This window comes from Saimiri boliviensis, chromosome 1 (assembly GCF_048565385.1).
Source record: "Saimiri boliviensis isolate mSaiBol1 chromosome 1, mSaiBol1.pri, whole genome shotgun sequence".
NCBI classification, from domain to species: Eukaryota; Metazoa; Chordata; class Mammalia; order Primates; family Cebidae; genus Saimiri; species Saimiri boliviensis.
In genome coordinates this window covers 268213398-268235319 of record NC_133449.1, presented here as the reverse complement: position 1 = coordinate 268235319, position 21922 = coordinate 268213398, and the positions used below count along the sequence as shown (strand labels likewise).

The 21922-nt window shown below is 40.8% G+C and overlaps 1 protein-coding gene across 3 annotated transcripts in view; it reads right to left on the bottom strand.

Moving 5' to 3' along the window:
• ADAMTS12 (ADAM metallopeptidase with thrombospondin type 1 motif 12) overlaps window positions 1-2417 on the bottom strand; it is a 364104-nt gene extending 361687 nt beyond the window's left edge. The window contains exon 1 of one of the 3 annotated variants that reach the window (XM_074386716.1): window positions 2355-2417. Coding sequence is in view for 2 of the 3 variants with exons in the window: in XM_003936214.4 (XP_003936263.3) it covers window positions 997-1123 (127 nt within the window). In the remaining variant the exon portion in view is untranslated. The other 2 variants (XM_003936214.4, XM_074386709.1) reach the window with 2 other exon arrangements.
• Between the last annotated feature and the right edge of the window lie 19505 nt (window positions 2418-21922).

The following is a 21922-nucleotide window of genomic DNA, read 5'->3' as shown; positions in this document are numbered from 1 at the left end:
CCTATTATTGCTATAGGACAGTGCTGCATGATTCTAAGAGTCAGGCTACTTGGGCTCAAAACCCTGCTCCACATTAGCTGGGTTCATAAGCTCTCCCAGCTGCAGCTTCCTCATCTGTATAGCAGGGACAGGGACACTGATACCTGCACCCTGGAAGACTATTGCCAGTGGTCAGATGGGCTGACACAGATTGCCAATGCGGGACATTGCTGCTGCTAGGACCGTTTACCCCCAGAGGTACAACGAACCCCTCACCAAACACGAAGGTGTCTCTGACCCTTCCAGTTCCAAGAAATTGCTGAGTGTTAGGCTTAAAAGAATAAAAACAACAACAAATTGTCCTCCAGAACGCTTCCAGTGCTTTTTACAATAACACGAGTTCAGAAATCAGAAAGAGAAGCAGCCGGCTGTGGTCAGCGCGACAGGACAGGAAAAAGTGAGCCCTTCCCGGGGTATATTTCCCCCAAAAGGACTGTTCTTTTAAAAACACAACCCTAAATCTTTCCAGAAAACCAAAACACAGCCAAGCCTGCTCAACAGGGGGGCCGAATCACACTTCCCCTTTCCTGACCAGAAGTTTAAAACGAACTAGAAACAGTGCAATGACTGCCAGTAGCCAGCTGGCACTTAAAAAAAATAATAATAATAATGTTCCATGTTCAGAGTCTGAAAGATAGGGAATCGAAACAATACAGCATTCAAAGAGGAGACAAAAGAGAGAAAGTGACCAGCCACCTCTGGGGTCTTTCAAAGACCACAGTGTCATCTTTGTAAAAGAGAGAGCGAGGTACTCACCTTTCTGTAAGAATGAAGGACTCATCACCTTAATGAGAAAGCCTAGGTTCCTGAGCTCCCAGCCCAGGTTTTTTTTATAACGCAGCCAAATGGCTTTGCAGCGTTCAAGTCTGCCGGGTGGGGGAAGGGAAACGAGAGCAGCAAAGTTCCTGCATGTCTTACCACCACCGTTTTAAAAGGAAATTAAGAAAAGCCACTAACCTTGCCTCCTGTCCGGGAGGCTAAACGGGCCTGGCTGAGGTTGTCTCCCATGGCAAAGCGCCCCGAAGTTGAGGAGCTGAGCCACCATGGAAAGGTTTGCAAGCCAGCTCCGCTGGGCACATGGCATGATTCAGTTGTTGGGGAGAAGAAAACTCAAAAAAGTTTTAGCCCTCAGCTCCAGAAATGAAGTGCTCGCCTGAGGCCCAGCAGGAAGATGCAGGGGTGCATGGTCCAGGCGCGAGAAGGCAGCGACTGCAAAGCTGCCCGCGATCTCCCTGTGCTTTTTTTAAGCAGAAAAGGGCTAGACACCTTTTTCCCCTCCCTCCTCCTGAAAGGGGGAGTGATTCAGCTAACAGTGTCCGCTTTCCGCGGGGTGTGGCTGGGCCAGAGCGGGAGGGCGCAGCCCACCCCGGTCCCCACCCCTCCGCCTCCCGCATGCCCCGGGGCGTCGCAACCCGCTCGGTGCATGGTCCTCGGGGACTCCCACCCCCGCGCTCCTCCGGCCCCGCCCCGAGCGCCGGGCCCAGCCAGCCGAGCTGACCGAGCTGGCCAAATAGGGGAGCCCCGGGAGAGCCGCCCTGGTCCGCATTCGAGGAAGCCGCGAGTGAGAGGCCCCCAGGACAGCCCCCCAGAGTGCCGAAATACGGGCGCAACACAAAGAGAACAAAGTTGGGGCAGAGGCGGCCCCACTCCCTCCGTCCTTCGACGCTCAGCGCTGCCCCCACCCCTGCTGTTCTCCTCCACGTTCCTGAACTTTTTCCAACATCGCTCTATCAAGACTCCTCACCCACTCGGACCGCTCTGGGATTCTCTTCCACTGGAAAAAAACTCATAGGCAATTTTTGTCTTTGCCAAGTCACACAAAGGGAAATGGGCTGCGCTAATCTGCTACTGCGGCCTCAGCCAAGCCCCCTCATCTCTGCAACGAGGTGACTGCAGCAAATGCCTGTGGGCCCCTCTGAGTCTGCAGGTCTCTAGGCAGCTTTTCAAGGCTTTTAGAACCCCATCTTTCCTAGCCCACCTCCATTCACTCAAAAGGAAACCAGGAGAGTGGAGGAAGGAAGTCAGCCCGGGAAGGGGTTAAGGTATCTCCCCAGTTTCCCTGAACTGGCTACCCTGGAGGGGGCGTCCATTCATTCAGAGGCTCAAGCTCTTACATCTGTGAGAGAAATCTACAAACTAGGGTGCTTGCCAGGCATCTTGAGAATTTACTGGGCTAATCCAGCCAAGATTTTTCACCTCTGAGCTGAAACAGACCTCCTTACTCCATCCAGGAAGAATTCAGCCCCAATATTGAATTTTCCCTGGCTGCCAGCCAACCACATGTATTCATGGAGAGGTTTGGGATACCAACTCACCCAATCTTGAATAGGGACAGAGCCTCCAAGGCAAACTCAGCGGCCCGCGTGCACAGTGGTCTCTCAGATCTGGAACACATGGGCAACAAGACTTTTAGGTATATGCTAGTTTCCTATTATTGCTGTTACAAGTTACCATAAATTCAGTGGCTTGAAGCAACTCAAATTTCTTATGTTACAACTCTTGAAATCAGATATCTGAAACTGATCTCACTGGGCTAAAATCAACGATTTAGCACAGCTGCATTCATTTCTGAAGACTCGAGGGGAGAATCTGTTGTCTTGCTTTTTCCAACTTCTAGAGGCCACCTGCATTCCTCAGCTCATGACCTTCTTCCCCCATCAAAGCTAGCAATGGCCCTTTGAGTCTTTCTCACACCACATCACTCTCTCTTCTTCCTGGCTTTTCCGCTTATAAGGACCTTTGCGATTACATTAGGCTCATCTTGCTTATCCAGCATACTCTTTAATCAGCTGATTAGCAACCTTAGTTCCATCTGCAACCTTAAATCCACTTTGCATGTAACATGTTTTGTCGTCACAAGTCAAATAACTACTCTGAGCCTTTTCTCTGTTACATAAACATTAGGCAGCAGGGTCCCAACTGGAGTCAAAAGACATTCAGGTAACACAGGCACAATGACCTGCACTTGCAAGGGCACTGAAGAACCACTTGGACCAGAATTCCTTTTGTTTCTTTTCCTTTCTTCCTCTCCCCTTCTTTGCTTCCCTTTACCCTTTTCTTCTCTCTCTCTCTCTCTCTCTCTCTCTCTCTCTCTCTCTTTCTCTCTCTCTCTCCTTCTTGTACTCTTCCTGTGACTCTTCTTCCACTTTTTTTTTTCCTCCTGCTGCTCCTTTTAATAGCAAGCAAGATCTTGTCCAAGGGCAAGGTCACTCCCAGGCCCTAGAGAAGAGATTTTTCTTTCAGGCAGAAACCTAAAGAATTCTGGAGAACTGCTGAGTTCCACCAATATCAGGGATGATCAGGGATGATGCACTGAAGAGTGTTCTGGCCTCACAGTTTAGCCTTTTCCATTCTAATAGCAGTTCCCTTATTCTTTCTCCCATCTACTCTCAAGACTATAACCAGGAATATCTATTACCTAGAAGTCAATCAAGACTGAAATATTAAAATTATAAAATCTTACCAATGCTTTGTATTCTGCCAGCCCTTCCAAACCTTTATACCCAGTACCTTGGATCTTCAGCCTAATAGGAACTTCTAGTCCCTTAATCTCCCCATCTTTGGTTTTCTAACAATCAGCATCTCTCTGGGTTCACCACCTTTTCTGCCCAGTCATACCCTTTGATCCATCTCCTTAACCCAGTATATTTAACATCTCATATCTTGCTCATCAAAATCTAACTTTCTTTTACCCCAGGTGTAGATTTTCTCTGCTCTCTGTTTACAAGGCTGTTGAAAAAAACTCACATAATTGCATCTAATGATGCAACTATCAATTCATGTCTCCAACTTTAGTGAGTTCTCAACACAACTTAGCACAAATATACATTCTTCTACTACTCTACAGTTCCTCCTACTCTCTCCAGAATTTACAGAATCTCTCCAAAGCTTGGAGTTTCCTCACTATAGAGAGAAGACTTAATCCTCCTCAACTTTGCTTCTGCGTAGTGGGAAAAGATAATAAATCCCCTTGGTAACCAAGGTCAGTAGCAGTAAAAAGCCACCTACGTTTCCCGCCCACTGTAGGTAACAGAACTGTGAATCACTGCATAGTCTCCAAACTATCCCTGAGCTTGTGCAAACATGCTGCCCATGGGGAAAAACTACGAAACCATACAAGATTCCAGAGTCGAATGATAGCTAAGAACAGCAAGCATTTATTACATGCTGACTATATATTTGGCTCTGTGCTGAAGACTATATGGGCCTTGCTTTACTTAAACTTCACAAAAAACTTATGATGTGAGTGCCATCAGCATCTTCATTTTATAGATGAGGAAACAGCCACTGAAAAGTTAAGTGACTTGCCTAGGACTAAGTGGCCATGAAAGTAAAATCAGGATGAAACAGTAAAGTTCAGAGATGTAGCAAAACCACTAACTCAATTCAAATGTAGATCTGCTTTACTTACAGCCCCTAGTAATGTCCTCATCCACAAAAAGTGGATGGGATTAGACTACTGACATACAGACATCATCAGAATGCCTTGGGTAGTAGTTTAGTTCATTATAGTATTCTCCATGTAAAAATGTCATTTGTGACTGAAGATCTAAGATACCTCACAAAGAGCTCCCTCTGTTTCATTAGCAAATAAGGCAGAAAAAAATGTTCATACTTTCCTAATAAACACTTAGGATCACAAGGGATGGCTGAAGTTCAAGGAAAATTAGCTCAATGCATCTTTCAGAGCTGTCATTGGCATCAGATAGAAAAAAATAAATAAATTGCCAGTGGCCGAAAAAACCCTGACTTGGCCATAAGAATCACCAATACATATGCTACTCACATCTATTCATTCTGCCTAAATACCACAATCATCATCTCATAACAATAATTATTATATCACACCTTACAGTTTTTAAGGTGTTTCCCCTAAGCAGGTCAAAGGGTAGAAGAGAGAAAAATCTTCATCTGACATTTTCAAGAGTAGTTAGACCTTAACTCCACCTGGAACTCAAAAAGTAGTGACTTCGAACATCACATTTAAATATCTTTACCACATGTACTATTTTCTTTTAAATTTTTCTGCAGCCAGACCTCACAAGAATTCACTCAAGTTACTGAGAACACAAAAGTCTCTCTCTCTTTTTTTTTTAACTCCATTTCTAACTTTTCTGTAAGTTTGAGATTGTTTCTAAATTTTGTTAAATTATTAAATGTCATAGTCTGTTCTCATCCTTCATAATAATTGAATACTTGGTAGAGATGCTATAGAATTTTTGGAAATTAGGGAGGCTTATAATGACACATGTATCTATTATATTCTAGAACTCAGCCAATTAAATGTCCATGTATGGTAGTTTTTGGTGCAACCGGGCAAAAGTGTCCATGAGGACAGTTGTGGATCTTATCACTACCAGATTGGTTTTATGTTGGTCCTGAACCACATGAATTCTATTCCCTTTCTTTCATTCAACCTTAAAGATTAAAGCTGAGTTGAAGAATAGTGTGCCCACTTTTTCCCATGGAGAGGAAGAAATTAGTGGTGAAATCTATCAGGGACACTTTCAGTACTACCCGTTTAGCCAAAAGAGAATACTCCATTTATTTATTTAACAAATATTATTGACTGTCTACTATGTCCAGTCACTGGGAATGGAGCAATAAATGAAATAGAGTCTCTTGCCTCATACATGCATGCAAATGCTCTAGTGTAAATTTGTGGAAGGTAGAGATATAGAAAAAAACAAATAAGTAAATATAGAATATGTGCTATAGTGATAAAGCAAAGGAGAACAAGAGGCAGGCTAAGGAGGACAAGGAGTGACTGAAAGGAGTAGTTTACAATTTTATATGAGGAAGCTCAAGAGTGATCTCTCTAATAAGATGATATTAGCATCAGCCTGAAGCAAATAAGACCCTGAGTAAAATAGTTATCCAGGAGAAGACTATTCCATGCTTGGAAAGCAGCAATAGCAAAGACTATCAATTGGGAATAAGTAGAAATATGCTTGGAGAGCTCAAGAAAAGTAAGGAGTTTGGTCTGGCTGGAGCGCATTGGCAAGTGGAGAATGGTGGTAGAAGTGGGGAGATTGTGTGGGTCCTTAGAGACCATAGGGGTGACTTTGGGTTTTACCATAAGCAAATTAAGAAGCATTGGGGATTCTGAATAGAGAAGTGACAAGAACAGACTTAGGAGCTAAAAGGATCTCTTTGGGTGCTGGTTGAGAATGACTGTAGAGAGGTAAAGGCAGATGCACAGAGAGCACTTCGGAGATTGATGGATTAGCCCAAGTAAGAGATAATGCTGGATTAGATCAGGTCGTACCAAAAGACAGAGAGAATTAATCAGATTCTGGATTTATTCTGAAGGTGGAAACAACAGGACTTTTTGATCTTTTGGATGTGTGGCACAAGAGAAAGCAAGAAGTCACAGATGGCTAAAAGGTTTAGCATTGCCAGTAATTAAGATGGGGAAGATGGGAGGTAGAAAATATTTGGTGGGAAAAATCAGAAATTCAGTTTGAGACATGTTTAGATGTCTCTTAGACATCCAAGTGAAAATGTCAAGTAGGCTGTTGGAGATACAAGACTGAGCTTCAGATAGAGGTTCAGGTTGGAGGTAACTATTTGGAAGTCATAGTAGTTATATACATGAGAGTACCTGCTGAGTGAATTCAGCAGACAAGAAAGTAGACATGGGGACTAAACTCTGAGGTACTGCAATATTTAGAGCTATAGGAAATAAAGAGAAATCAGTAAAGACCAAAGAGTGAGCAATGAGATAAGAAGAGAGTCAATACAGCGTGTTATCTTTGAAATCAAGTGAGAAAGGAACTGTTATTCTGTAACTCAAACAGGAGTAAGAGCTGGAAAGGAGTCCTGGCTCTTCATACTAAGCTGCATGGAAGACAAAAATGGAAGAGTGAGACAAAGACTGAGTATGATCAGTTAAGAAACTCCATGTACCAATCAATGCAGTTCAATCAACGTCCTTGAACTCTGTCCAGATTAGAAATTCCCTCATGAAGAGTGTTGTCAGGAAGAGATGGGAGTACCAAGGAATGTCCACAGTCCTAGTTTACCCTGCTCTTTATGTTCTCTTAACTCACTGAGTTCAAGCAGAAACCTAAGAGAGCCTGGAGTGTGCATCTCCTCTTCAGAGCAGGAGACCACCTGAGGGTCAGGGAGTTCTCCTGTGATCTGAGAGGGCCACTGCCTGTTATTTTCCACTGCTCTTTGGTATCCTTCTGGGATCACTGAGAAAAATATGTCAGCTGTGCCCTCAAGAAAGTTTGAAGTAAGTAAATGAGATTAGTTCAGGTAGCAGTAGGGATATGTAGTCATACATCACTTGGTGGAGATGTGTTATGTGAAATGTTTCCTAAGTGATTTTCATCATTGACAATGATGAAGTCACCTAAAAACTTAGAGAAACCTAGATGGTATCATCTACTGCACATCTAGGGTACACGATATGACCTATGACTTTTAGTCTACAAACCTGTATAGCATGTTACTGTAGTGAATACTATAAGCAAATGTAACACATGAAAACTATTTGTGTATCCAAACATATCTAAATATAAGGAAAGTACAGTTAAAATACAGGATAAAAGATAGAATGTGGCACACTTTTCTAGGGCAGCTGCATTATAATCTAATGGGACCACTGTCATATATTCAGTCCATTGTTGACCAAGTTGTTTTTATGCAGCACATGACTGTATCATACTAGTACCCACTCTTTTTTTCAGCTTCATTGAGGTATAATTTAACATAGGATATGCTGAATATATTTAAAGTGCACACTTTTATCAATGTTGAGACAAATACACCTGTTCAATAATCACCACAGTAAATGTTGACATATATATATATATATACCAGAAACTTTCTGCTGCCTCTTTTACTGCCTCTTTGTAATCTTGTTCTCCATCTCTACTTGCATCACCCCCAACCACAGGCAGACACTGTTCTATTGTCTGTTACTGCAGATGAGTTTGCATTTTCTAGAATTTTGTGTAAATAGTCTATGCACTCATTTTTGTCTCTCTTCTTAACTTGGCATACTCACTTGAGATCCATGAATACTGTGTGCCAATACTTTGGTCCTTTTTATTTCTAAGTTGTATTCTATAGTACAGATACGCCACAATTGGTCTATTCATTCACCTCCTCACTATATATCTATTGACCATTAGAAAAATTATGGAGGGAAAACATGGTCAAGGATGCCTAGCCTAGAAGCGAGCAGGTGCATGCATACTACTATTCATGTTAAAGATATTTCCCTGGAGTTGAGGAAGCAAGGACTCTAAATGCTCCAAAAACTACATTTCAATGGACATGTTTCTCCTCAGCATAAAATGACTTTAGGCCAGATGCAGTGACTTACATCTGTCATTCCAGCACTTTGGGAGGCTGAAGCAGAAGAATCACTTAAACCCAGGACTTCAAGACCAGGTTGGGACTTCTCTACCTGACCCCCAAAAAAGTTATCTGGGCATGGTAGTACATGCATGTAGTCCCAACTACTCAGAAGGCTGAAGTGGGAGAATTTCTTGAGCCTAGGAGTTAGAAGCTGAAGTGAGCCATGATCGTACCACTACACTCTAGCCTGGGCAATAAAGCAAGACTCTGTCTCAAAAAAAAAAAAAAAAAAAAAAAAAAAAAAAAAAAAAAAAGACTTTAAAAGATACACATTAACAAAAAATCAGCTTTGAAGTTAACCCTAGATTAAGAAGATTCAAGATTTCTTATGGCTTGTTGAGTCTCAGCACAGCTTGCTCACACTGCTAGAGAGGACTGTAGGTTCTCTCTACAGCCACAAGATGAACATTTGCAGCACTTTGATTCTTTGGAGCACAGAAATGCAGACTCTGTGCTCTCAGGCATCTCTACTAACGCCTTTATCCATCTGTGTCATGCTCTCCAAATGGTGCCCACCTTGCTGGGGTGGGGAGGGGAGTTGCGGGGAGAGGCCTCCTTTGTTACTTTATAGCCACTCTGTGTGTTACAGGTAACACTTAACATACTGTGACTTACTTGTTTTCCTCTCACCTGAAATCTGCACCCAGTCTCTTGAGAGGCTTCCAAGATCAAAGAGTTGTATTGATTTAGCCACTGCTTCCTAGAGTGAAGCAGTGGACAGGATCAGATTAAGGTGTTGTGATTCAGATTTTGAAGGCAAGAGTGGTGATATATCTCTGAATAGCCTGATGGAGTCTTTGAAAGCCAGTGTGAGAAAATCAGGCATACTGGTTATGTTTATTGAATACACAGTTTACTATGTAAGGCAGAAAAGAACTCACAGAAAGGAGCGATGCCACCAAGCAGGGAATTAGAAAGAGGCAACTGAGCTATGTTTCATACAGTAAGATTCGAGTTCATTAGATGCTGATGATTGGTTTTCCACTTGATTATAAACTGTAGGTACAGAGATTGTTTTATTCATTCCTGCATTTTCCTCAGAGATGAGCCTGGTGAATAAATATTGTATTGGAGGATGGGTGTGTGAGAAGCTGGTCTAGTGGGGAACATTCTGAGGAATGATCTGGCTTTGAGGCCCACAGAAATGCCTCTCTATTAAAAAGAGTTGGTTTCCTCGCTGAACTTCCACCTGACCTTGGGAAACAGATTCTGAAGTTATTGTCAGTCTATTCTCTGCCTTCAGGAATAAGCTGCTTTGCAGATTTTCTGAAAGCAAATGTAACTATTTAAATCATCAGTCACTTAAGCAAGAAGAAGTTTGTTCATATTGACCTAAGGGCCACGTGTTACAACAGACACCTCCACAGAAGGTGGGGCATTGGCTGCTGCTCGGAGCTTTTATGGACATGCCCTCTCTGTTGTTTCTGCATGTGGTTCTGGCTCCAGCATCTAATCTTCGAGTATAGATGAGAAAAAGAAACCAATGGCTGGTGTTCTGCTGGTGAGGATGTGGCCACTGAGACCAAACTCATGTACACTGGCAGTTGTTTTAGGGGGAAAGGGTACAATATCTATTATTTACTTTAAAATAGTTATGTATCAATTATTCTTGTGTGTTACTTTTACACCCTAGAAAAAAGAGGCCAGATGTAATGGCTCCCACCTGTAATCCCAGCGCTTTGAGAGGCCAAGGTGGGCAGATCACTGGAGCCCAGAAGTTTGAGAACAGCATGGGCAACATAGCAAAACCCCATCTCTACAAAAAATACAAAAATTAGCCGGGCATGGTGGCTCATGCCTGTAGTCCCAGCTACTCAGGAGGCTGAGATGGGAGGATCACTTGAGCTGGGGGAGGTCAAAGCTGCAGTGAGCCATGATCACACCACTATACTTCATCCTTGGCAACAGAGTGTGATCCTGTCTCAAAAATATATATATAAATAAATATTTTTAGAAATAATATGGGCTGGGTATGGTGACTCATGCCTGCCAATCCCAACACTTCGGGGTTACAGGAAGGAAGATCCTAACACTGGTTCCAAGGCGGGAGGATTACTTGCACTCAGGATTTCTAGACTGCCTTGGGCAACATGGTAAGACCTTGTCTGCTAAATAAAATAATTAAAAATTAAAAAAAAGAACATGAACCCAAAGAATGGTGAAGTAACATGTAATCAAAATTGTATGCTACAAGTTAGCAACTGAAAATACTTCAACTATGTTTATCTCTGATAAGTACCAGATGTTTCTTAACTAGAATGTTTAAGACATCTGGCTTGACTGAGATACTGTAGAAACAATCCCCAAACTTGTGTAAACAGGATATTAAAAAGGGATTTCTGCTTTTAATCTTGATGGAGTAATAGGGATGCAATTTGCCCTCTCAACTCAAACAATTAAAAGATAATGGGTAAAATATATAAAACAATGGATTTCAGACATTAGGCAAGAAGCAGCATGGGGCAATAATTCCTGAGAAAAGGCGAACAAGTGATGTGAGACCATCTAGCCAACTTTGTGGAGAGACCTTCCAGGCTGTAGTGCTGGGAGAGAAGGGTAGAACCCCAAACAGCTCAATGGTCTTTCTGAATTGATGAGTCAGCTAAGAACTGGAGGAGGCCAAAGTGGCTAGGAGTTTGCAGTACAGACTGCAAAAATGGAAGGACTTTCCCAAAGAAGAGAGCTACATACAGAAAGAGTTACAGAAATATCTAGAGGATTCCCCTCAAGTCTTTAACTCAGCATTGCTCACCCCCAGCATGTGCAGAAACTACCTGAGGCAGGAGGAAAAAGAGAAAACACTGGAAAGCTTCAGGTGGAATAATGCCAGTGATTATATAGGCCAAGAAATAATTTGTTGTCCCTCCAGCCAAACTGGAAAAAAAAAAAAGCCTTGTAATATACAAGGCATCATAATATTGCCTCAGTAATGAATAAAAGTTGGAATAAAAGTTGCTCTGGTCTCACATTTTACAAAAGCAAATCTTCAAAGGACCAAACTTTATAAGTATTGAAATGTGACAAAAGTGCAAGAACCAAGTTCAAGAATATTTAAAGAAATGTTTTAAATATCCAGCATCCAATGAAGTAAATTTTACTGTGTGTCATTCAATAAAACTAATTGCCAGGCATAAAAAGCAGAAAAAATACAGTTCAAAATAAGGAGAAAAGCCAATCAATAGAAACAGACCCAGAAATGACACTGATAAGCATTAGTAGATAAAGATATTTTTAGAGTTGTAACAATTATATTCTATAAGTTTAAGAAAGTAGAAGAGCTTGTTGAGGAAAGACATGAGAGATGATAAAGACCCAATTCAAACTTCTAGGGATGAAGAAAACAATATCTGAGATTAAAACTGCACTGCTTAATATTACACTGGCATTAATAGTTGATTAAACACTGCAGAAGAAAACATTAGTAAATTTGAAGACAAAGAAACTATCCAAAATGAAATACAAAGAGGAAAAGACTGACCCAAAAAACTGCATTGAGGAGCTATGGAATAACTCCAAGCAGCCTAATTTGTATGTAATTGATGTCCACCAAAGGGTTAAGGGGGAACAAAGACTATTCGGAGAAATAATGGTCAAAATTTTTCAAAATATGAAGAAGGCTATAAACCCACACATCCAAGAAGTTTAATGAATCTCATGCACAAGAAACAAAACTACCCCAAAGAATATCAAGATTCAATTGCTCAAATCCAGTGATAAATAGAAAATCTTAAAATCAGCCAGAAAAATAAGATATATTGCATGTAGAACCAAAAAAAAAAAAAAAGGAATGAAGGAAACTTTTCACTTAAAACATTGCAAGCCAGCAAACAGTGGAGCAACAGCTCTGACAGATTGAAAGATAAAAAAGAAAGCTAGAATTCTATAATCAGCAGAAAAACCTTTCAGACTTTTTCTCAGACACACAAAAGTTGAAGTAATTCAAACAAAAATAGACTTACACAATACATTGTTGTTTGCACAGAGTCCTGTGTTGTGAACCACCTGTGGGTCTCTCAACTGCAAATACCAGCACCTGTTCCAGCGGAGGTGGCAGGGGAGTGAAATGGACTCTACGAGGGTCCTTAGTTTTGGTTGTTTGATGTACTATTTTTGTGCTGGTTGCCTCCTGCCAGAAGGTGCTGCTTTCCAGAAAGCATCAGCTATAGTAGTATGGAGAGGGACCAGTGGTGGGTGGGGCCCTAGAACTTCCAAGAGTATATGCCCTTTGTCTTCAGTTACCACGGTGAGCAAGGAAGGACCAATGGGTGTGGCCAGGGTTAGGCGTGTCTGAGCTCAGACTCTCCTTGGACTGGCCTTGGTTCAGCTGCTGTTGGGGATAGGGGTGAGGTTTCCAGGTCAATGAAATTATGCTCCTAGGAGAATTATGGGTGTCTCTACTATGTCATCCAGATTGCCAGGGCAGTGGGGGAAAGCCAGCAGTCACAGGTCTTATCTAGCTCCCATGCAAACCAAAGGGTCTGTCTCACTCCCACCATGCCCCTTCTCCCACCGACTGCACAAGTCTGTTTCCAGGCAGTGGGTGAGCAGGGCTGAGAACTTACCCCAGGCTATCCACCTCACAGCTACAAAAGCCGGTTATGGCTGTCCTTCTTTCTGCGCCTGTGGAGTCTGAACACTGGATTCATGCCCTCCCCTAAGATCTGGCCAGGAGGTTTCTCAATCATTTCAAACTGTCACAAAGTTCAGCTGGAGATTCCCTTTTTCCCTGTGGCCTTTTCCCAGTGCCTCTGGACACCCTCCCAAAGGACCCTTGTGAGGCCAGGCAGAAATGGTTTGCTAGGGGACCCAGCAAATTCATAGGACTTTTCCCGCTGCTTCCTCTACCCCTGTACTTTGCTGGGCTCTCTCAGTTGACTCAGCTCCAGGTAAGGTTAGAATCTTCTCCATAATCTAGACCTTCAGTTTCCCCAGTGTGGGTGTGTGTACAGGGACAGATGATCTCCCTTTCCCATTTCCACAGTTTGGGAACTCACCGTATTTGGGGTGTCTCCCAGGTCCTGCAGAAGCAATCTGCTTTCTTCAGAGGGTCTGTGGGTTCTCTTGGATTTTCTGATTTATTCCTGAAGTTGTTCTGGAGCAAAAACAATCACGATGGGAGCCTCCACATGCTGCTGTGTCTGTCTGAGTCCGGGCTGCAACCTAGTCCTGCCTCCCATCCGCCATGATCTAGATTTACACATATATTGTTAATTGACTTTAATAAATATTAACAAGTCAATTCAATGATGAAATAATCATGTAAATAAATGGTGCTGGAACAACTGGATAATTACATTAAAAAAATTTACAATTTATGCCAAATACAAATATTAATTTAAAAGGGATTATAAGGCCAAGCATGGTAACTCATGCCTGTAATCCCAGCACTTTGGGAGGATGAGGCAAGCGAATCACCTGAGGTCAGGAGTACAAGACCAGCCTGGTCAACATGGCGAAATCCCGTCTCTACTAAAAATACAAAAATTAGCTGGGCATGATGCCATGTAATCCCAGCTACTTGGGAGGCTGAGGCAGGAGAGTCACTTGAACCTGGGAGGCAGAGGTTGCAGTGAACCGAGATCACACCATTGCACTCCAGTGAGCCGAGATCACGCCACTGCACTGAGCAACAAGAGTGAAACTCCATCTCAAAGAAGAAAAGGCATGGGGGGAGTTATATTTATTTTTCAAGAGAAATTTAAGAGTTAAATATACGCAACAGTAGAAGAAACTTTAGCAGAAATTCTTAGTGAACTTGGGTTTGGAAAATATTTTTAAAATATAACCCAAAAGCTTTCATAGTTTCTAAAGATTAGTGGGAAAAAAATATATATCCTAAGAGCACAAACTAAAAAAAAAAGTCAATTACTTGGACTTCAACAAAATTAAAAACTTTGCTCTTGAAAAGACACTGCTATGAAAATGAAAAGGTGAATCAAGGACTAGAAAAAACTGTTTGCAAAACGTATGTCTGAAAAATTATATAAATCTTGACTATGTAAAGATCTCTTACTACTAAATGAATAAAACACAACCAATAAAAACGGACAAAATATTTGATGGACACTTCACCACAAAAGATTTGTAGATGCCAAATAAACACATGAAAAGACTGTTAACATCATTAGTCATTAGAGAAAAGCAAATTAAAACCACAATGAGATATTATTATGCAGCAGAAAGGCTAAAATTTAAAAGACTGACCATGCCCAGTATTAACATCTTGATATGTAGGAACCAGAACTCTCTGACATTGCTTGTAGGAATGTAAATGGTATAAATACTTTTGAAAATAGTTCAACAGTTTCTTAAAAAGTTAAATATACACCTACCGTAAGACCTAACCATTCTACTCTTTGGTATTTACCCAAGAGAAATGAACACATATATCCACACAAAGATTTATAAACAAATGTATATAACAGTTTCATTTGTAGTAGCCAAAATCTGGCAACAATTGAAATCTATCAACAGTTGAAAGAATAAACAAATTGTGATATATCCTTATTGTGGAATAATACTCAATAATAAAAAGGAGTAAACTGCACTCAGTAATGGGGATAAATTGCAAAATAATTATACTCAGTGAAATAAAGCTAGATTTTTTTTCTAAAGTACAAAATAAGGATACATATGATTCCATTTACATAAAATTCTAAGTAAAGCAAACGATAGTGACTGGCAAATCAGAATGAGTAAGTCTGAATGAGAGACAGATTACAAAGGGGCAAGAAAAAACTTTGGGCATGTTAGAATCAAATGTTATGCTTTAAGCATGTGCACTTTATTATGTGTGAATTATATTGCAGTTTTAAACATGTTTTTAGAATCTAGAAAGTAGTCCATCTTTGTAAGTGGCACCATTGACCGGATTGGTAGATAGACTTATGTCAAGTCTGTGGTTTTAGAGTGTTTTTACCTGTTGACTGAAGCTACATCACTAGCCATATCTTGCTGATGAAACATCGCCACATTTTTCTGAGGTAAATCCTTGATGCTAGATGCTAGCTAGATTCATCAAGCCTATGGAAGAACGGTTTTGGTTTACATTTCCCTAATCATTCATTATACTGAATATTTTTTCACACACCTGTTGGCCGTTTGTATGTCTTCTTTTGAGAAATGTTTATTTAGGTCTCAGTTACCATATGATCCAGCAATCTCATTATTGGGTAAACACCCAAAGGAAATGGAATAAATATGTCAAAGAGATACCTGCACTCCTATGTTTGTTGGCACACTATTCACAATAGCCAAAGTATGGAATCAACCTTAGTGTCTAACAACAAATAAATGGATAAAGAAAATGTGGTAGATATACATAATGGAATACTATTTGGCCATAAAAAAGAATGAAATTCTGCCATTTGGTACAACATGAATGAACCTGCAGGATATTATGTTAAATGAAACAAGCCAGGCACAAAAAGACAAACACCATATGATCTCATTCATATGTCAAATCTAAAAAAGTTGATCCCATAATAGTAGAGAGTACAATGGTGGTTACCAGAGGCTGGGGTGATTAGTGGGAGGAGGGGATGGGAAATGTTAGTCAAAGGATACATAACTACAATTAGATAGAAGGAATAAATTTCAAGAGATCTACTACATGGCAAAGTTTTTATACTTGATGATGTGCTATTTTCTTAAAGGAGAGTAGATGTTATATGCTTCTGCCACAAAAATGATCACTATATGAGGTAATACATTCATTAATTATCTAGATTTAACCATTCTGCAATTTATATATACTTCAAAACATCATATTGTATTCAATAAAAGCAAAAAAATGCTGTCAATTTTTTAAACTTTTTTTAAAATAAATAATAAAGAGAATGTAGAAGCTACACATAAAAAGTCAGCCTAAGTTAGTTTGCAAGGATGGAGGTGGGAAGAGCCAGAGGCTGGTATTCAAAAGCGTTCCTCAATGACTTTGTAGTGGTTAGACCTATGTGCCAATGCTGCAGTTGTGCCTCTGATCATTGTGAACAAGAAAGAAAAAGAGTGGGAATGCCAGCTCTTAGATTGAATATGAGGCCACTGGAAGCAACTAGAATTGGATGTTCCCAGTCCATCTCTGATTGAGTCACACACAGGCCTAGGAGGTATCAGAGAGTTAAAATTCCTTGTGTCATTCTTAAAAGGCAACAGAGGATCTAGGACAATGCTTTTTAACCTCAGATGCACATTAGAATAACCTGTGAAACGTTGCAAAAATAACATCTAGATCTTAATCCAGACCTACAAAATCAGAATTCCTAGGGGGAAGGAACTCAGAGTTTGGAATGTTTTTAAGCTCCTCAAGAGATTCTAAGACAGCTAAGAAAACAATGCATCAATGGTTTATTCTGTGGCAGAATAATCAATTGGAAAAATTTTACCGTATTTTGTTTTCTTCTTTCATGGACATTCATAACCTTAGAAGGGAAAAACAGTCAATCCCCATACCTGCTCTCCTCCCCGCAATCCCTCACATCCTTACGTTCTTATTGTCTTTTTGTCTGAACTTTACTTAAGGGAAAGGGTAGCTAATAACTAACTCACTCCCTTCCTTCCTTCCTTCCTTCCTTCCTTCCTTCCTTCCTTCCTTCCTTCCTTCCTTCCTTCCTTCTTTTCTTCTTCCTTCCTTCCTCCCTTCTTTCCTTCCTATATTCCTTCCTTCTTTCTCAATGTGTTTCAGAGTAGGAGTTGGGGAAAGCTACTACCTGGTTTTAGAACAGTGATTCTCAAACTTCAGCATATCAAAACCACCTGTTAGCCTTGTGAAACGCTAGATTGCTAGGTTCCAGCCCGAGTTTCTGATTCAGTAGATATCAGGTATGGCCCGAGTGTGCATGTCTACAAACCCCCAGGTGATGTTGATGTTGCCTGCTGGGAACACATTTTGACAACCACTGTTTTAGAGGGTTTGCTGTGATTAGGTTGAGTTATTTCTCAACAATAGAATGGATGAGTTCAATAATTTAAAAAGGAAGTGTTAAAGTCCAAAGGGTCATGAACTTTAGGGACTGGAATAGGAAAGAGGTTGGAGATTTAGAAGAGTTCAAAGCTTGCCTCCATGCTTTCCTGAGGAGGCCTGCACAGGTGTTAATAGCAAGTGGGCATATCATGTCATCCCACTGAGACACTCAACAGAGGTGACCTGGGCTGAGCTCAGCATGAAAAAAAGCTGCCAGTGGAGCTGCACAATTTGTTAGGCCACTCAGACCTGACATGCAACGACATCAGCAGTGTGCCTGCATGGCACCAGAACTAGGGTCCTCTCTCTCTTTCTGACTGGATGAGCCCTACGGTACAGCTGAAGAGGAAGAGGCTACCAGAGCTGATTAGCCTTAATGTCTCTCCAACTTAGGGGACCCTTAACCCAACCTTAATTTAATTTAGAAAAATAATGAAATGTGATTGGTGTTGCCCTCTGAACACTGTGGAGTAATCAAGAGCTGTTTTAATATCTTCTGCCGAAACAAGGCCCCATTAACTCTTTGACTAGGAAGCATGGTTGTTACCCTGATTACAGAGGCCCCCTCAGCTGCAGCAAAGGTCGGGGTGGGAGGAGGTGGGGGGCGATAATGCTTCCCACACATGGAGAATGGCAATTACCAGGTTGTGAACAAGCGGAACATGGAGAAGACCAGAGAAGCATCTGAAGCGGAGTTCACAGATTACTGCAAATGCATTCCCTTTGTTAAATCAGTGTTAGCAGGAAAGAAATTGAATTAGCATCTCATTCATGGGTTCAAGCTGCATATGATTTTCTAGGCATATGTCAGGAACTGGGGATACAAAGATGGATTAGATACGACCACAGTTCTCAAGAGGTATTCAGTTTAGAGAACGGTGGTCATGTATTACTGTTTGTCTAAGGCAGTAGCAGCCACTATAATAAATATTCATGCAAAATTCTATGGCAGCACAGAAAGAGCAATTCATTCTCTCTAGGGAATTTTGGGAATAAGAGAATCCTTCAAAGAAGAAACAATGTGTAAGTTGAATCTTGGAGAACAATAAATAGTTTACCAGACAACAGGGACAGAAGAAAAATGTCTGAGCAAAGAGAATGATGGGGTAGGCAAAGAATAGAGGGAGAGTGCTCCAAAATGTAGGGGATGACTAGTGGTCTGATATCAGCACAGTTCAGTGTTTGGATATTGCAGCTGGTGGAGTAATGTTGACGAGGATCCAGTAGAAGGTAGGACCATATTGAAAAGACCCTGTATTCATATTCAGCTGCCGTGAGGGAATTTAACAGTAGAAGTTTCATAAAATGTTTAGATGTCTCCATACTTATAGGTTAACCACTGCCCTGAGAGCACTAAGTAACTCCCCAGGCTGCTTTCATCCTCTCTTGAGACCCCCCTTCCCTCATCTGTCTATAATCTGGCAGCTAGAAGGTTAATACTTGACATCGCAGAAACTCTCCATGTATTACTCCGCTCCTATCTTTAAAATTTGCATACTTCTTTTTTTCTTTGTAAGTAATTTATCTGTCTTTCTCCAGTATTTTGATTTGGAAGCTTAGATGTTTAACCTGTCATCTTTTAAAAAAATATGTACATACAGCTATAAACTTCCCTCTAAGTACTGCTTTAGTTACGACCTCCAAATATTGATGTGTCACATATTTATTATGATTTAAAATAGTTTTTAATTTCTCTTGTTAATTTTTCTTTCACTCCTGGGTTGCTTAACATGTGTGGCTCAATTCTGAAACACTTGGGGGGTGTCTAGTTATCATTCTTTCATTGATTTCGAGTTTAATTCCACTGTGCACAAACTATATGCTCTGTATGATTTCAATCCTTTGAAATTTTTTGAAACTTGATTTTGGTCCAGCATGTGGTCTCTTTTGATGAATGTGCTATGTGTACTTTAATAAAATGTGTATTTTCTGTTTGTTGAGAATAGAGTGCAGAATTCACCCTTAGGATGTCTTCTTTCTGGAGTTTCAACCAAAAGCCTGGATGAATTACTTGCACCCTTCCACATTAGTAGGTTGGAACTTCAATCTCTGTTGCCCCAGCACTGCGTAGTTGTTGAAATATCTGCTTAGATGACTTTCCCTCCAAATCCTGTTTTTCACAGGGTATCCTGACATCGTGCCCTGCTGTGCTACACAGGGTTTAAGATGTCCCCCGTGACCCCTGTACTATTGTGTGGCCCCCTCCTATTTGAGTGTGGACTCACCTTTAAAGAAGAAGATATGACAGAAGTGTTGGTAGTGGCACTGCTGATAGGAGCTTATAAGAAGACTATAGCTTCTATGCTGAGCACTGTCTGTCCATCAGATCACTTACTCTGGTGGAAACCGGTTGCCATGCTGTGAGGCAGACTGTGGAGAATCCCATGGGGTGAAAGATGGAGACCTGCTATGTGAATGAGCTTAGAAGTAGTTTCCTCTGCCTACCAGTCAAGTCTGCACATAAAACCATAGTCCAACTGACAGTTCAACTGCAACCTCATGAGAGAGAGACATTGAGCTGATGGCATTATTCTGCATCTGGATTCTTGATTCATAGAAACTGCGAAATAATAACTGTTTTAAGCAATAATGTTTTACTATAATTTGTTATTAGGCAAATAACAACTAATACAACATATTACCAGTCGAAATGGAGAGAAGTAAATAAATTCAAGAAAAAAGAATTTTTTGAGACCGTGCTAGCAGAACCTACTATGTAGGGTTAGATTTGGTATAAAGGAAAATGAGAAATAAAGAATTATTCTTGGGTTCTTAGCTTGCAAAGATAAGGGAATAGTAATGCCACTAAGCAAGACTGAGGCATCTGAAGGAAAATTAGCAACGTGTGGGAATGTCAAGTAGCAATTGAACAGACAACTCTGGAGTTTTGAAGGTAAAAGACTTCAAGTATAGATTTGGGAAAATAATGGTATCAACTTCACTGGCTGTGATCATCAGGTGAGCTGATACAGGTAAAACCCTTCACACAGTGTGCACAGTTGTTACTTGTGGTAGGTAGAATTGTGTTCCCCAAAAAGACATATTCAAGTCCTAAGCCCTGGTATCTATAAATGTGACCTTATTTGAAAATAAGGTCTTTGCAGATATAATTAGTTGAAATAAGGCTATACTGGAATATAGTGAGCCCTAATCCAACTGATAGCCTCATAAAAAGAGAAAACAGAGACACAGAGATACACACAGAAATGAGTATGTCATCTGAAGGCAGAGACAGAGATTGGAGTGACGGAATGGTATGATAGTCTGTTTTGCATTTCCATAAAGGCATACCTGAGGCTGGGTAATTTATAAAGAAAATTTATAAAGAAAAAATGTATTTGGCTGACAGTTCTGCAGACTGTATTAGCATGGCACTGGGATCCACTTGGCTTCTGGTGAGGCCTCAGGAAGCTTTTGCCCATGGCAAAAGAAAGGGGAACAGGTATGTCTCATGGCAAGAGAGAGAGATAGGAGGAGGCACCAGCCTCCTTTAAACCACCAGCTCCCTCATGAACTAACTGATCAAGAGCTCACTTATTACCATGGCGAGGACACCAAGCCATTCATGAAGGACCCATCCCCATGACCCAGATACCTCCCACCAGGCCCCACCTCAACATTGGAAATCACATTTCAATGTGAGATTTGGAAGGGACAAACATCCAAACCATATAAGATGGGTTTTCCCTGAGGGCCTCCAGAAGAAATCAACCCTGCCAGTGCCTTGCTTCCTGACTCTAGTTTCCAGAACTATAAGAATAAATTTCTCACAGAATACAAGTTAAACTGTGTATTAACTTGTTACAGCAATCCTATAAAACTAATAAAGTGTCCAAATAAATGTGAATGGTTGTCATGGCTTCTATTATTATTCATATTGTATCATTGTTGTTGTCGTTATACATGCAAAACACCTAACACATTACTTTGTGTATATAAGAACTCAATTCACATTTATAGTAGAACAAAAGATTTGTCATATGTGCAGATTAAAAAGAAGTAATACAGTGTGAGGGGCACCCACACATACGCCAAAGGGGTCTTGAAAGAATAGATTCTTTTCTCCTCCTATCTGAATACCCACTTTGCCTGTAAAATTCCAGGATCTAGAAGTTCTGATTATGTGTCTCCTCTCTAACTTGACTCCAGGAGTGATTTTCTGTCCTCTAACCAAGATCCACACAAATTATTCCTCCATACTATAGTCTTCCAGAACAGAATATCCACGTGACTACAGGCTCCTCCGACCTACATCCTAGCCTTTACTTACACATTACTTACATACTACATTATTTGGATTGTAATCTTATATATTTACTCAACTTTTCATGGCACTTTGCTTTCTCTATAAGTGTTGAAAGGGCAAAAGAACAGCTTTTATCTTTAAAAGTACTGCATAATGTTTTTCTTCAACATAATGGATATTCCTACATTTTTAACAGGCATGTCTCCTTATCACAACATCTTGAAACTATCGGGTGAAGACTTTTTTGGTATTTCTTTTTCTATTTCAGTTGGTTTTGGGGGAACAGGTGGTGTTTGGTTACA